Source organism: Chaetodon auriga, chromosome 17, assembly GCF_051107435.1.
Source record: "Chaetodon auriga isolate fChaAug3 chromosome 17, fChaAug3.hap1, whole genome shotgun sequence".
NCBI lineage: Eukaryota > Metazoa > Chordata > Actinopteri > Chaetodontiformes > Chaetodontidae > Chaetodon > Chaetodon auriga.
This window is the reverse complement of record NC_135090.1, coordinates 4,388,332-4,405,597: the sequence shown is the minus strand read 5'-3', so window position 1 is coordinate 4,405,597 and position 17,266 is coordinate 4,388,332. Positions and strand designations below refer to the sequence as shown.

The 17,266-nt window shown below is 43.1% G+C and overlaps 1 protein-coding gene across 4 annotated transcripts in view; it reads right to left on the bottom strand.

The window, feature by feature from the left end:
• Window positions 1-17,019, bottom strand: part of ptprua (protein tyrosine phosphatase receptor type Ua) — a 178,718-nt gene extending 161,699 nt beyond the window's left edge. For 3 of the 4 annotated variants that reach the window (XM_076754325.1, XM_076754326.1, XM_076754327.1), the window contains exon 1: window positions 16,673-16,950. In XM_076754325.1, coding sequence (XP_076610440.1) covers window positions 16,673-16,742 — 70 coding nt within the window. In that variant the 5' untranslated portion in view covers window positions 16,743-16,950. Of the gene's footprint in view, window positions 1-16,672 lie in introns of all 4 variants that reach the window. The other variant, XM_076754324.1, reaches the window with a different exon arrangement.
• Between the last annotated feature and the right edge of the window lie 247 nt (window positions 17,020-17,266).

Genomic DNA, 17,266 nt, shown 5'->3' with positions numbered 1-17,266 from the left:
CTTCCCTGCTCTCGTTTTCTCTGCGAGTAGCATGCTGCTTTGCCGTTGCGATAGGGGTTTAAATCCTCCAGCGCAGCCCGCCGGCACCGCTGCAGCTACCCACTGGGCCGGAATAAATCCAGGAGCCTCCAGTCTCCCCTCTGAATGGGCCTACGCCCCTGAAAGCGAGCCCAGAACAGCCCCCCCTCCCCCTCCCATGCATCAATCCAGCAGCGTTGAACCCAAAAGGCCTTCCTCTGGGAGGTTTAGCTTCCCTCCCTCCCTTGCTTTCACAAAGGATGATTTCAGCTGCCTAATCAACTAGAAAAAAAACTTGTGCCCTCCTCCCAGTTTCTGCTACAAGCACTTCCCCTTCCCCCCCTCCACCACGCAAATTTCACATGCCAGTGATTTTGTTTTTCATAACATGAAGGGAGGGGGCAATTGCTCCAAACAACATTTTCTCCCAAGCATATTTGAAATGTCAACATCATTAAGACCAACTGTCAAATTTAGTGACAGTGAAAGGGCCCCTACCTACCTAATCATTACAACCTCATGCCAAGTCTTTCAAAAATCTGGGAAAAGGTTGTTTTTCTGTCAAAGCTCTACAGGCTTACATCCCCGCCTGCAACCGCAAGGGTTCAAAAACCTGTGGTAATGATGTCAGTGACAGAATCAGGCAATTACTGGACATTTTTATTCATGCCCCGGGCTAGGTCAAAACTCACACACCTACATACACTGACACGCTCCCTGAGTCCTTCTTCTTTTCTGCCTCTCCTCCCCGGCAGACACGTAGTCAGAGTTTGGGCCAAGCAAATAGCCTTGGTGCCCTCTGGCAAACGCCGCCACCAAAATCCCCTCGAGCCCCTGAGTCTTGTCTTCAACCAGCAAAAGTTGTAGGTCAGTCCTGTGTCAGGTGTCTAATGGTCCTGTCAGCACCACAGGACTCAGGACTTTATATCCCAGGTTCAAAGCTAGACACACCACAGTGGGGGCTAACACAGGAACACATGCTGATAATAATGTTTACATCTACAAACTACAGTTAGACAGATGCAGGGATACAATGAAGTTGATTGATTACAACGAATTGTAGCACTTGTCGATGCATTAAGAGCAACAGACACCTGTCTTACTTACACTTCTGTCTTATGTCCAATTAATCAATTTTCAATTAAGCAAATCATCTTTTGTTCTTTAAAATGTCAGAAAAGAAAGAAAGACATCCATCAAAAGCTCCAACAGTCAAAGGTGTTATCCTAATAAAGCTTCCTTTGTCTGACCATCTGCCCAAAACTCAAAGATATTCAGTTTACAGTCACATAAGGCAAAGAAAAGCAGCAAATCCCAGTGATTTTACAGGCTGGAACAAGGGGATTTATGCACTTCTAACTGAAGAATTACTTAATTAAAATAATTGTTGATTAACTTTCGAGGTCAACAAACCGCTCAATAAACTAATCATTACATCATACAATCATACACTGGGTGCTACGGGCGTCAAATGGCACGAAGCAGCAGGTGTTTGTTGCATTTAGTAGGTGTAAGTGACAAATCAGGGGTATTAGTAATTGTAGGTATTATAGCAGAAAAAGCATTGGTACTTAGGACATTCATATAACAGTAGCAGCAGCAGTACTTATGACAGAAGTAATAGAAGCAGTGGCACTAGCAGTTGCAGTAGGAGCCGCATTAGTAGCCTACTTAGCAGCATTAGTAGTAGATGTAGTAGTAGTATTAGCACTAAGCAGCAGCGGCTTTAGCAGTCAATGTAGCAATGGAAGTAGTAGTGATGGTAGTAGTAGTAGTAGTAGTACAGCAGCATGAGCACTTCTCAGCAGTATTATTGTTGTGGTATTTGTACTTGTAGCATTTGAACAACATTAGTAACAGGAGCAGCAGTAGCTGTGATGGTGGCTCAGTAATGGCGGTGCCTTTTCCCCCTTACCGAAGCGTGTGTGTCTGTCACTGTTTGTGTGTCAGTGTGTACTTTCTCACAAGGCTGCAAGGTAAGTTTTGTTGCGGGGCATTCTTCCATCTGTGCTGCAGTAAGCAGTCCAGTAGGTGAATTGCTCAAGCATGCCTCTAGCGCAATTAAGTGCAAACAAATCAACTTCATTAGGCAGAAGACTGCTTAGATGAGGATTTACAGTAAACCACCACAAAACATGCTGGTCATCCCTGGATATGACAAACGTGTTAGCCATCACTCACATGATGGGTGATGTTTCCAGTAGCACCAACCCCACCCCGCCCACACTGTGCCCAGCCAACCAGCCACACTAAACCTTCTATTAGTGATTCTACTTACGCTCTCACTTCTTTGCCTCTACAGATTCACCCTGCCTTGTACTGTAATCCCTCTGCAGTGGATTCTTAATTAAACATGGACAACACATGGGGTCAAAGACGTCGCCCAGGCGGCAAGGACACGCAGGCAAAAGGAGGCTCATACTTGGGTCGGACTGTGCTACAGAGCTCGTTACTCACCCTTTCTCTGAAGACAGAAAAAAGAAGAGCTGTCACCTTTGACAGGATTCCTAATCTGCGCCCCCTATTAATTGCTCCACCCTCCCTAAACGCACTCATGCATATACAGAGTGAGAACAAGACACACACATACACACACAAACACAAGTCAACTGATACTGTCCTTGGCTGCAGCCTCTAAAATGAAGATGTGACTGATTCTATTACCATAAAGTAAGCACTGCCGTAAATCACTTTCAGGAAAGTGAAGAACTCTCTCTCCTCCACTCCCTCTCCTATTCTCTATGATTGGCAGGTTTAATTAACAACAGGTCTTCTGGCCCGGCAGAAAGTGGGTGACAGAGTTGCCGAGTGGCAGAGGGATGAGAGTGGAGGGGCGTGAATGCGGAGATATGAAAACAATACATAGCCTACTTTAGTGTGCATATAATTAGAGATGTCTGGGACTCGCTGCAGAACTCGGTGGGCGTGGCTGCACACATTCAGGCAGAAGCAATTTATGTGCAAACTGTCCCTTGGGAGTGGCAATGACAAACATGTCATACATTGTTCTACATATGCATTCCTCTCTTCTGCTAACCACATCAGGGCCGCTGTAACCACTTCCTGTGCTTAAGTGAGCTACTGACTTGTTAAGTACATGACACGCGATGTGAATGGAAGCAGCAAAGAACTGTGATGTCAGGTTGCAAATTTGCACAGCCAAAAGTGAAAAATGACCTTCCTCTGGCAGCTGACTCGGGGATTTGTACTAACCTCTTGCTTTAAGGCTGAAGCACAGCCTTTTCCTGCCATGTCTTCAAGGTTTGATACTTGGTCCCTGTCTCTTCTCCATTTATATGTTCCCTTTAGGCCACATTATCCATAAGTACCATATTTCTTTTCACAGTTATGCTGACAACACCGAGCTTTACCTTCCCTTACAGCCCTGTAACTACAATAAATTAACAGACCTGAATAACTGCCTCCAGGACATCAACTCCTGGATGGCTCAGAACTTTCTCGAACTCAGTGAGGATAACTCTAAAATTATGTTAACTCAGTCCATGGCACTTATATCTAGAGGCTGTGACGGTATGGATTTTTCCTGTTTTTAGTGAATGAGCAACTCGAGTCATCACCATTTGGGGATGAATACTACAAGTTTGAAAGAAGTGAGCCAACTAGACCTCTGTGGCCCGCTCCTCATCTCTGTTTGAGGCTAGCGGATCGAGGCTACATTACCTGCTACGAGCATAACACCCCAAATCTGGACAGCCAAATGAATCGAGTTGCATTGTGGGTGATGTGGGCACCAGGTTTTGACAATGACGACAAATGTGTGGATTAAAAAGATTCTGTCTGCTGCATCAATTTTGATTCTCTTTTTTTTTAGCTGTCTATTGTGAGTCTAACAGTGTTACAGGAGTGCAATTCTAAATGGGTGGAGTACTCTTTAGTCCACCACATGGCGGTAAATTGCACCATTTGACAATGTAGCATACGCAGATTATTCCACACAAACAGAAGAAGCAGTCATGTTATGTTTGGTGGGATGTGTTGTGAGAATGCCACCTGTACGCTGATACCAAAGGTCTCATGTGTCTTAACACTTCTGACCCCCCATCCCCATGCATTTTGCTGTGGATTGGTCTGCTGTGTCCTTTGTCCTGAAATAGTGTCATTTTGGTCTCCTCTCAGTGTACCATAAAGCACATATTAGATCAACAGTGATGCATTTAAAGTGGTTTATAAATTAGGGTTGGGTGGTAATCCAGTAATAAGGTATCTGGTGGTATCCAAAAATAGCAACAGTATCAGTTTCATTATCTTCATTAAAAAAAAAAAAAAAATGCTGCGCATATAGGTCTATAGGGGGCCTAACATAATTGTAGCATCGTCAGAACAAAAATGAGGTCCACTCCGTTCAATCTGGTTGTTGAATTTTTACTCGAGAAAAAGTGCATCTGTGCAGAGTACCATTATCTCGTCCAAGCATACGGAGAAACTCCTCTGTTGAAAACACTTTTTCAGCCTTTTTTCTGCTTGCTATTGTTCTTAGCTCTCGGGTAAATGAGACAGAGCGGTGAACCTAACTGCGTAGTTACACCTGTCAATAGCTCAGCGACCAATTGGTCTATTTTGATGATCGACACCTCAATGGACAAGTCAGAGTCAAGAGAATCGAGGCGCAGCACTCAAATTCATGATAGAAACACCAATGCACCAATCCAGAAGGAAGTAACCCCAGAGATAGTATATCGCATGAAGAGCGCTCCCTCCACTCTAGAAACCCCTTCCTCTTTATATAAACAACCAGGACCTTCGTGATTGGTCTCAAACTAACAGAGAGTCATAAGAGGAGACATTAGCAGCGTTTTTTCGAGCTGGAATATAACTTTTGACCACAAAACAGCAGAGGTAAGACATACTTTATGATTTTCTCTGCTACTCTTTGGCTGCTAGCTCGGCAAATTTCTGTCGCACATTGAGGAGGCAGACATCTTCGTGATCATCATACTCTCTGCTTTCATATGATACCAGGCTTGTGTAGTTTGCGTGAAGTGGTGAAATCAGCAGATGCAGTACCGTTGACATGCATTATTTTCGTGTTTTCGTTACATGCGCATAATTTCTTAGGGTATGAATTATGTTTCATTTGGGTGGCAATGCTTGGTAGAGTCTTTTAGCTGAGTTCCTCCCCGTCATTCTGGTATGCTACAAGTTTGGATTGGTGCTTCCTATGCGTGAGCACTGACCATCTGAACTGCGTGCATGTCATGCTGCCCTGCAAAGTGATTTTTACTTAGTCATGGTAACAGCGTATACCCTGGGAAAATGTGGGGAAGGTTTGACGGTATCAAAATTTGGATACTGTCCAACTCTAATATAAGTAAAATTGAGCTGAGCTCAGTTGAGAGCTGTCGTATATTCCTCCACCGCTTGACGTTGTTTCATAAAAGACCAATACATCAGAATGCGGATATTACCCTTTCATTTAACACATGCTATAGGTTGGTGTCGGAACCAGTGCTCTTCCTGTGGCAGAGATTTTTCTTTGTCTCGGCGATACATTAACACCAGCAAGAAGCTTCTGTATGAAACACAGAATGTAAAAAGAATCAGCCGCTACAGCCTTTTGACGGCAAGCTTTCTGCTGCTCTCATCACTTTTCTAGGTCAATATACAGGAGGTTGTGTTGAAATAGGCTCACAAACAACATATGTCAACTGGTGCCTTATGCAAGGGCAAACAAAGAAGATCTGTTTTTGACGTCTACTCAGGTCACCCGTGCATCATCCCTCCAGTGTCTGGGCCAGCCTCATCATCCTCCCTTGCCCTATTATTATTGTGTATGGGCTCTGTGACCCCGGCTACAGTGCCATCTGCTCAGACTCTATTGATGCTGAGATTAGGGGTGTAGGCCAGGAGGGCACAGGGACACACATGTTCGGTGACCGATCTGGAGACGCCTCCCTTGAGTCTCTTTCACCTCGGGCTGCCCTGCTAGATCAGACGGTGGAGAGAAGATGAAATGCGATGCTCAGCGTTGCTGCACAGAGAGAAAGCCGACCACCAGCTGATTTCCATGCTGTTTCCAACAGCTTCCACTGATGTAATCAATAATCCCCCAACCCGCCTCCTGTACTCCACACACTCCTCTCTTCTCCCACTTTCTTCACTTCACTCTCTGCCTCTTTTTCTCTGCCTCCACCTGAAATGCTGCACCTGCACTTGCTTATTGAATCAATGATTCAATGCCTCCTGTAACGGCAAGCTTATAAAAACCACAACATCATGCTCCGGGCACCGTCTGCGATACATCTCATAAAACAGAATGAGGATTTTAGAGGTATATGCCTCCAATCATTCATGGCTAGGCTAACACACTCCTCTGTGAATGCAAAGATGCTAGTGTGCTCTCATCGCCATGCAGGGCATGATCCCTCAGCTTCTTGCTCATGAATGTAATCCTTTACGTTTATCTGTCCCAGTTCAGAGGCCACAGGGTCTGCAACCTCCGTACTCACTACTCATGAAAACACCGTTTGGATGGCAAACACAGCAGATGCTGGTCCAGGTGCTATTGCATCTTAGAAGTGCCAGAAAACTGCCGTTGTCTGAATTGCTGCCAAGATGGCCTCTGCACATAGAAGTCAAGAGGAAAGGTAGATAGAAGAAAGAGACGGAACAAACAAAAATGTGCATGCAAGTAATTTCTAAAAGAAATAGAAAGGGACAGATGGTTTGAGAGGCAAGAGGGCAAAGATGGGGAAGCAAGGCATCAATACGCAGGGTTAAAGGTTTGATTCTCAGCATGAAGCCGATGCTGGAAGTGTTTCTTAATTTCACTTTCAAACCTATTTATCCAAGAAACATCAGCTCCTTTCACACATCCTGCTGCAAACTGACACAGTTCTCTTCCTGTTCACACAGGAAATTGCTTGGTGTAAAGGTGTAAGCATGAAGTGCTTGTACAGATTGTAAAGGTCCCCTCCCACCACACCTTTCTGACATCATATTACCTTATATCAAAATAATGCTAATGAGTTCCAGCTGAACAGGTGAGGTATACAGATTTTAAATCTGAAGAAAATAGAGCACTAATGGAGGATTGGTATTCGGTATACCCTGAGTTAAGATATCGGAATCAGCATCAGGAGAGAACAGGTTGCATCGGTGCACCTCGTTCCCCATTCTAATAGTTATTGCCTCTCAGCCCTTTCTATGACGGCACGGTTTTTAAAAGAATAGTTACTCTCAACAGCTATAAACACTTCCGCTTCCAATGTGGCTGCATACCATATGAATTTGCCATCCTCAGAGAAGAGCACAGAAATGGTTGGGGGTTATGTGCTCAAAAGCACCTTTGGAGTAGTTGCAGATGGAGAGGAGAGTATTACTCATCACGCCCCCCCTCCTCAGCCTGTAGTCTAGAGATCTCGCACTTCATGCATACTGTTACAAAGTAAGATGCTCTGGAAAAGGGCATCATTGAGCAACAAAAAGTGGCATTGATCCAAATTTAGAAGGAGGAAGTGAAGAAGCCGGTGATGAAGATGTCCCGCAGTGATAGCAGACACACAGGTGTTGCTGCTTATGCTGCATAACCTCCCCTGCTGTGCACAGGAGGGTCACTGCTAACCTTGACAGGGGTGAGCAGGCACTGCCGCAGTGCCCTTGTTCACTCCGCTGAGGGACATGTCATATTATTTATTTAATAATTTGACTTTTTTTCTTACAAGTTTCCCTTCAACTTTTAATATCTCTTGTGCGCCACAGGGACACTCGGAGGCCCACAGGTTTGATAACTTTAAACGCATACTTTTTAAAGTGTAATATCTACAGCTACCCTGGGACCTACACACCCCAGGTCTTGCTCCATATCACTGACTTTTTTTCTTTTTTTTTGTATCTCACGAAAATGAAGGGTACGAAGGAGTAAATTTGTAGTTTGGCAGTTAATCTAACTCGAGTTTATCAGCGCCATGGTCTTCTACATTAATGACACGGGGGACTAAACATGTGAGCCCAAGAGGGAAGAGTCTGGGAGATAGAGTCAAGGAGGAGGTAGCAGAGCTGAAAAGAAATAGCTCTTGGCATCATGTAGTTATTTTATCCCAGAAACTGCAGAGAGGAGAGGAAGCAAGAGTTCTCGTCCCACAGTTTGGCCCCAGACGTCATCTCAATCTAAAGCGACACTTGCTGACAGCACCGCCACAAAATCATCCTGTGGCTGACCCCGTCTGCTGAATGTGCTGCTCGGCCGTCTCACGCTGCAGCGATAACCGAGCGACAGTTTCCTGTCTGCTGCCAGCGTCACTACTCACATCAACCTGTCATCAGTCATGACAGGTCCGACCACAGGTTTCATGGCCAGGGAATAGCTTGGACAATTGGTTCAGCCACAGAGTGTAAACACACCATCGGCTAGGCAGAACAAGTGATAGACGAATATTCATAAAGATTATTCATGACTGGCTGTCAGAGGCGGTGACAAATCTGGGAGGTAATGGCAGCAGGAGCAGAATCTGAAGGAGAGCACGACTGGACGGACAGCCATCACTGCAGAACAGACATGCTCCTGCATATCTCATATCTGTGTCCATGTTCCCCTTAATACAAGCACACAGTCGCAGCTCCAACCAACAGTCTCACCTGCCAATTCCAACAAGTTGATCATGTCTGTGCGCTGACAGCAATGATTTTAATACCACAGGGCAAATTATCCTTGAAAGGAAAAAATCTTCCTCATCTTCCTCATCTATCATTAATCTGTGATGGTGAATGCATTCAAAGAATTCAATTTTGAAGAACCAACTTGTAACCAACTTTCCCTCAACCTGCTTCGTCTACTTCCTCTAAGTAGGGTTAGTAGTTAGTTAGGTTAGTAGTATGTGAAACCTTTTCATTATAGAGCTGATGTATTACCTGACTTTCAGTATTGATACATAAATTCACAAAGTTGGGATGCTGTGTAAAACGTAATAAAGACATCATGCAATCATTTGCAAATGAACTGTGTTTACTGACAACATGCAGCAATCTCCTTTATACAATCATGTGTTCACAAAGTGGTGAACTGACTCCATCCTTGCTTGTGAACGACTGAGCCTTTCCAGGATACCCAATCATGATACTATCACCTGTTACCAATCAACCTGTTTACCTGTGGAATGTTCCAAACAGGTGTTTTTGGAGCATTCCACATCTTTCCCAGTCTTTAGTTGCTCCTGTTCCAACTTGTTTGAAATGTGTTGCTGCATCAAATTCAGAATAAGCAGATATTTACAAAAATCAATGAAGCTGATGAGTAAAACATTAAACATATTGTCTTGTACTGTTTTGCATTGAGCAAATCATTAAATTCTGCTTTATTTTTGTTTTATACAGCATCCCAACCTTTTTGGAATCAGATTTATACTTTCGAATGCCTCAAATGCTTTTTTTTTTTTTCCAAAAGAGGCCAAAGTTTTAATTACCATCCAAACACAAGCAGGTGCACAAGAATCTTGTCTGAAAACAGTACAACAGTCTGAGGGTTTGATGTACAGCTGTACTTTAGAGTGTATTCCTACAAAACAGTACAGAATATCTACTAAATACTACTTGTCATAGTACAGTATAGTTTTATTAGTTAGAATCAATGTACTTCTTTGATTCATACTAACAGGAAATGAGATTTGTGCTAATAGGCATTAATCAAACAGTTACTCAAATAACTGGATATTAGTTGATCAACAGAAAATCAATCAATAACTGTTTTGATAATTAATTGATCCTTTAAGTCTTTAAGCACAAGCATGCTTTACGTATAAATGCCATACTTTCCCTAACTTGAGCTACTCTATTGTGAAGGGTTTTTTTTCTCATGTAATAATACAATGAGCATCTTTGTGTTCACAACCGTTGGCAACACAAAACGAGCACTTTGGTATTAAGGAAACTGTGAAGGGCAAACGATTAATCATGAAAACAATCATAATTATAATAATCATTTTGCAATTGGCACTACATTTCCATTTTTTTCCATTCCTATTTCAAGACATTACATTTGACATTACTTTGTTACGGACATGTTGAATTGAAGTTATATTTGTATTTTCCTTCATAGTTTATATTACAGGGTTTCTATAGATTTGTGATCTCAACTGTTTTGAGGTTAAAATGGCAAATCTTGCATGTTCTACATGCACACAGTGGGAAAATTACTTGTAATTGAAACTTATTTAATGAACTTAAATTAATTCATGAAGAGGGTTTTGTTTTTGAAAATCTTCCTCACCATGGTCTGTAATTTGATTGAATGTTTTGCAGCCTTCAGTAGCACCTCTGTATTCTTCAGATTTAGTATACATACTTTTTGAGTACACTTAATTTTGTCACTTATCACGTGTATACATATTCTGCTTAGAATAACAGTAGGTTTTAGAATTGAGACAGAACTCAATTACAATTACAGTCATTTGGCAGACGCTTTTATCCAAAGCAACATACATATGAATTGCCCAAGGATACTTCAGCATTGGACTGCTGAGGATCGAACCACTGACCTTCTAATTGGCAGACGACTGCTCTTCCTCCTGAGCTACAGCCTGAGCAAAACACTCAAGTGTTTTCAGTTAGGGAGAGTCAATGTACACAACCAAAGCAACAAAAAAGGCCCTGGAATGCAAGGCACTTCACCACCAACTGTTATCCAGTGGTGTTCAAGTATTCCACGGTGAAATTGTTTGCAGTTTATTCATTCAGACCTCACAAGGTAAGTGTTCTAGTCTGGCTTGATAATATTTCCTCTCTTGGAGCCGTTAGAGGAATTAAGAGACACTTTTGGGACATCATGTCATCAAGTTTTCAAAGATAAATATCCTCAGTGCAATTGCTTCTCTGCAATCAGGTGAGCTGCCCATGCGGCTGCTATCACAGCATCATCCTCATACTCTCAATGCTCCATGGGCAATTTGAGACATGATCTGTGGCTGGAGGAGTGTAGAGAGGGATCTCAGGTAACTGGAGTTTTTCTAAAATTTGCTAAAAAGCAAGCTGATGTCTCAGTAGCATCTGTAGTTGAAAAGTCTGGATGCTTTATACTCGCTGGCTTTTGTCGCCCCGGCAGCAGGTCCGTCCTCTGAGACTCCATAATCATACAATTTGCAGCATTCTGCAACAGACAGCAGATTCCAACATCCAAATTCCACTAGCAGCTGATTCCCAAGCTGCTGATGCACTCATGCTATGTGAATTTATTTCCCTCAACTATTTGACTGACTTCATGAAGTGTTCCATCCAGCAGATCATTATATAGCTTGCTGAAATAAAACTGAGAGCTGCGTAAGCAATGAAATGAGGCACTGACGGAAGAGTGAGCAACAGCAATCACAAACACAGCAGCTTCTTTTAAAGTCATCTAAATTGAATACCATAGCAGGTATTCACCAACAAGAGAGGATGTCGAAAAGTGAGCAAATTAACGTTATTGTCTAAACACGTTTAGCGTTCAGCTTGACAGGCAGTGCAGTACCTGCTGGCACGACTCCATCTGCTCTGTAATGATTTCCTGTTGATGGGAGAAAAAACAACACATTTCTAACACCTGGAAAGGCAAAGCCGGTCCTGGTTCTCCCCACAAGGACGCCTTGTGGGTCCAGGCCAAAGCTGTCTGGCAGCACTGTCAGCTCCATTAACAATGCATGGTGGTGACAGGCAGATTAACGTCACAAACATATTGCAAGAGGCAATAATGGTCGGCAACAGTCTGATTGCTCTACATCCATGAATGACCAACATCTGGTTTCCAAACAATTACCTGAATAAGTCAAGAAAACCAAACGTAGCAAATAAACTCAGCCTAGCTCTGTCGAAGGTGCCATGAAACCATTCCAAAGACGCCACGTCACATCTTCTGCATTAATGTGTAGAAACAGAAAATAACAGATGTTTTGAAACATAGACTGTGCTTTAACAAGCAGCCAGCTCAGAGTTTGGACATTTGACCATCAACAGCTGGCTTAGCTGTTAGCTTAATGTAGCCACCCTGTCCTTACCTTACCTCCAACTCTGAACAAACCAGCTGACTCAGAAGGTGGCTAACATTAGCAAGCAAGCTAAGAAAATATGACACGTAAAAAGGTCAGTACCCACATTCATACGTCTCCTCTTTTGGTAGAGGCTAAAACTGCATTCAATCAATGATGGTAGAATGGGTAGAGGGAGAAATCCCCTTCATTCTGACTTCTTTATGCATGGTTACCCTCACTGCTAGCTTTGTAGTCACATCATTTACAAAAGTGAAACCTAAAGAAGACAAAGTGCAGTTCTGAGGGTTTATGTTGGATTATCTTTTGATATAACTGCCAGAAATGCTCTACTTGCAGCTTACTTTGTCATCACTTTGTTGCCACTTCTGTAGCTCTTTTCACCAAGTGGACGATAATGTCGCTGTCATAAATTCCTGACACGTTGGAATTACGAACGACGTGGACAGCTTTTCCAACTTGGTTGCTCAAAGCTGCAATTTCAACTGAAATTACAAATGACATAAACATGGCATAACTACCTCCTCAACAGTCCCTACGTCAAGCTAGCATGTCCTGGACCAATCTGTCCACTAAACACACAGTGACAGCAAATTTCAAATGGTAATCTCTTAAAAAAAAAAAAATCTCACGTTACTGTTAAACATAATGCATTATTGCCCAATATTGTTGACAAATGAGAACAACTGAAGACACATGAAATTGGAGGACAGATGGACAGAGCTGGAACAGGACAGGAGAAAATTTACTTCAGCTGCACAACAGCAGCCCTGACCCCCCCCCCCCCCCCCCCCATGATAAGAGAAAATCATTTTTAGATAAACAGACCTGATCAAGCTGCAGTTATATAGAAGGCTATAAGTTTGCCAAGTCTGTCAGCTATTCACAGGTCTCAGAACTTCGAAAATCCTGTAGTCCTCAGCTGCGATGAGTAAAGCAAAACTTTAATTCTGTTGAACATCTTTACAAGTATGCTTTTGCCACACTGCCAGCAGAACTCTGAGATGAACAGAATGAGTGGCGACTAACAGCAAAGGCAATTAAAATTTCTCAAAAGCCATCAAAGTGGTAGAAGATAGGAAAGGAAAGGCCTTACTGACTTCCACCCCAGCCGGGCTGGTATGCTCTCACTGGGTTTGTCTATCAGGCCGCTCTGGCTGATTGAATATGTCCACGCATGACCTATTCATTTAAACTGAAGAAAACCAGGCTTGGGTAGGCTGTAATATGCAATCCATCTAATCTTGCATCAGACAGGTGGGGAGCAAAATGTGGGCTGTACTGGTCATTTTTATCCATTTCAGGTTTAATTGCATCCATTTTTCTTCAACTAAACAGACAATTAAAGCCAGGTTGTTTAGTCTGCTGCTTTTGAAATTTTGTCCCACAGCCCTGAGGACTTGTAACTGTCTGGTAAATGATGTGGACTCAGATATATATTCATAGATCTCTGTGATTTTTCTTCCTTTATAAAATGGGTGCCGAAACATCCCTTGTTCCTCGCCATCTCATTATAATGCACTATAATTACAAAGTGTACTCATTTTCTTGAACAACGTGTAGCCATTATGCAATTCACTATTGTTCTATTGAAGAATCTTGTGTTATTTCCTCCAGAACAACCACATTTCATCATAGCCTTTTGTGTGAGCATACGCTCCATTTTCTCCATTTACAGCCTCCACATTTGCCCCAGGAGAACTGTGTGCGTCAGGCTATTTTCTGTTGGATTAACAATGAGCCAGATCCACACCACTACACACTGAGGACCCTCTCTACATCCTCCCAGCAGCCCGTGAAAGCCCACCTTCTCGTGTCAGCGCCTATTTCGGTGTGGTCTTTTCAAGCTAACCTCATTCCGACCTCCATTCTCAGAGTTTGTGGAGCTGCATGTCAGTGCCGCTCAGTGTTGGGGTTCGCTCACATGGTTTCATTCTCAGATTAAAATACCTTTTTGTTCTGACTCCTCGGAGCCCCCACTAACAGGGGCCAGGTGTACTCAAACAACACGGCAGGTTCCACCTCACCTTAACTATCACACATTCTGTAGGTGAAACTCTGCTGAGGGGAAGGACCTCCAAGTGCAGCCACATGCTGGCACTTTACTAAAGCCTTTACCTAAATACAACAGAAATACAAAGTGAATGTAGCATTGCATCTACGTCGACACAATGCAGGCACAGTGTGGATTAATACCTAGAGCCGTGTATAAAACCTCAGTTCTGTATTAGTACCAACCAAAATGTAGTAACAAGTGTCAAGAATCAAAAGTTGCTGCATACACCGGCAGCATATGATGCGTGTCAAAACAGCTGCACCCACTGTTTTATATGTAATCCCTCTTGACGAGCGTTAACAAGGATGACTGCTCATCAGGATACGCCACAGTCCTATTTCCAAGCACTCATGCATGCCCAGTTCCTTGGAAAAGCAGAATTTTGCACTGCACCGGTAACCTAGGGGTTAAGGCGGTGACCATGAACTGTAACATCCCCAGTTTGCGTCCAGCCAGGACCATTGTTGCATGTCATTCTCCATTTTTTCCTCCCTGTCATCTGTCTAATAAAGCCATACGATTCCAAAAAAAATACATTTCAAAGAGAAAAATCAGTGTTTTATCACATTTCCTTCAAAGATCGCCACAAGCTGCCTACCATCAATTGATGCGCATCAATGGATGCAAACTAATGTGTGGAGCACTGTGGACTAGTTAACTCCTTTAATTCTTTCTTCAGATATTCTCTGCTCTGAATCAAACAACTTTTCCAACACTAGGCTATGTTTTATTGAGGCAGTTCTTTATTTCTGATGTACAGTATTTCTCTTAACTTAAAAAACAAGTTAAAACAAGTTTAGACATCTTAAACTAAGCTAAAACATTACATATTGGGGCCGATGCCATACCTTCCTTTGACCAGGACAGAAATCCCTCAACAAAAGCAGCCACACAACAACTTTGTGGAGATGAAACAGTTAAAAACTAGCAAGACCTTAATTTAAATCAGGAAACATCTGATCACTGAATAAATAACCTAGATTATGAATCTGACCAGCTGTCTGTGCTTTTTCAGTGTGAGGTGCTACAAAGATATTTCAGTCAGTACCAAAAAAGCACCGATATTCAATGCACAGCCAGAGACATAAGGAGCTGAGACCAGCTTTATCTCGACCTATCACTTCCTATGTAGAGATCAATTCCCACCGGTGTCCATTCTAGACACAGTTCATTTCCAACAAATCAACTGAATGCATGCCAAGCAGTGATGAGACAGCCTTCTCTGTTGTTCCATGTAATCTCATAAGGCCGTTGGCTTGTTCCATTAAATCTTGCCTACAGAACCAAGTTGATCCTGGAGAGCAGGGAGTGGCTCAGCGCACGTCTGTTCAGCAACTGGTTTTGGTCGCTGTGTAACTGATACCCATGCACCAGAGTATTTATATCATAGCTACTGTGCTCACACCAGTTGCGAGGCATTCTTGAGATAAAGCAAATGGCACTTTTACTTGAGACAACCTGACACAATGTGAGCAGAGGCATATTTTTTTTCCTCAAGAGATTCACAGATATTCACAGGTACAGGAAAAAAAAAAAAAAAACATTGCTCAAAAGACAAGGTTCACAGGTCTCAGAAATCCTCAAAAACTGCTTCAGCCAGTCAGATGTTAAACTCGCCATGGGCAAAGTGAAGAAAATGTGAACTCCTCTCTCTGATAGGCTCTGTGAATCTCAGCCTTACAACCTTCCTCTCTCAGAACAGTTTAAAACTGTCCACTTCTGTCCATCAGACTCCGGCTGATACATGTAGAGAATATGTGGATCAGCTGCCAGTGATTTCATTTGTGGCACAGCGCTGACATTACTAATTCATCTCCACTGAATTGCTTTGTAGCAGCAGAAAACATGCTCCTCTTGATTTGTTCACTCCAGATTTGCCTCCCAGATGACTTTGATGGCTGATTTTGCTACAAAGTGAACCAGTCAAACAAATTATCCCCTGCACCAGCACCATCATTATGCAACATGTTCCATTATTAACATGCAGGCAAGTTAGCAGCCCATTTCATACACATCAGCAATAAAAGGAAATCCAGTGAGGGATGACTTACTGACGAGGATGTAATTTACATTTACATGACACACTGGATTAGAGAATGGTGTTGGCACGTACTGAAGCCTGACCAGTGAAAACATGACATGATGCTGAATGCACTGGACAGAGAGAGAGTGTCCACGGTGCAAATAATGAATCCACTTTCACGTTTAAGCTTATTATTTTTAACTTGGGACAGAATGTCCTCAGAAAATCAAGTAATCACTAATGCCATTGAGTCGTGTAATGAAATGATGCCCTGATTATATCCTCAGGATGAAGGCAATTCCATTTTTCATACCCCCTGGAATATGAACGTTTCATTGTGTGCACAAAGGAGAAAGTTCACCGCACGGACCGCAGCAGGGTCTGAATTTAAGAGTCGAGCACACACTTTTAGACAACTTTTCACTTGTGAAACCGTCAAAAGAGCAGATCGCATTCTTGACTTGGACATGTATGTCTAGACAGTGGAGAAAGAGCGACTTTAAAGCCTGACAATCAACTTTAAGACAGCAACTCTATGTGGGAGGACATTTACAGGTGCGCGCCATGCGCCAAATCCAAACATTTCTTTTTTCCTTCTTTTACCTGTTGGTCCTTCCATACTGTCTGCGTAGATCCTGACGGCCAGCACCAGTAGCAATGCTGCTGAATGCATGTTGGCAGAGGAAGTAAAGTCCAGCTCGTTTTGTCAGAAAATCCTAAAGAAAACTCCAGCAGCGGAGGCAGCGACAGCAGGACTGGAGAGAAGTTGTGCGCTCGGCTCCATTCATCGCTGAATCCCCCTGCAGAAACGCTGCCTGCCTGCTTCCTCCACAGCCCGCACAGGGAGCATCTGATCTCGAGCTAAACCGTTCAAAAAAAGTGCCCCCCTTTTTCCTGTAACGGCTCCGCTACTTTTTGCACTGTCAAGCGAGCCAGTGGGACGCAGGAATGCGGGTCTGCGGCGCCTCCATGTGGCCAGGAGGTGGATCACGCAGCCGTGCTTTCACAGACCCTTGCTGTTATCCGCAGCTTCTAGAGGCAAAATGGATTATTAGACATTCAGCAGGTCACCACACTGCTACATTAGAGGGGACATTTTTCCTCAATGTCCCCTTTAAGTGCATTTCTGGCTTCCAAACTGACTCATTCCAGCTTGCCTGTTGCTCTCCATTATTATGCTAAAACCACCTGATTAAA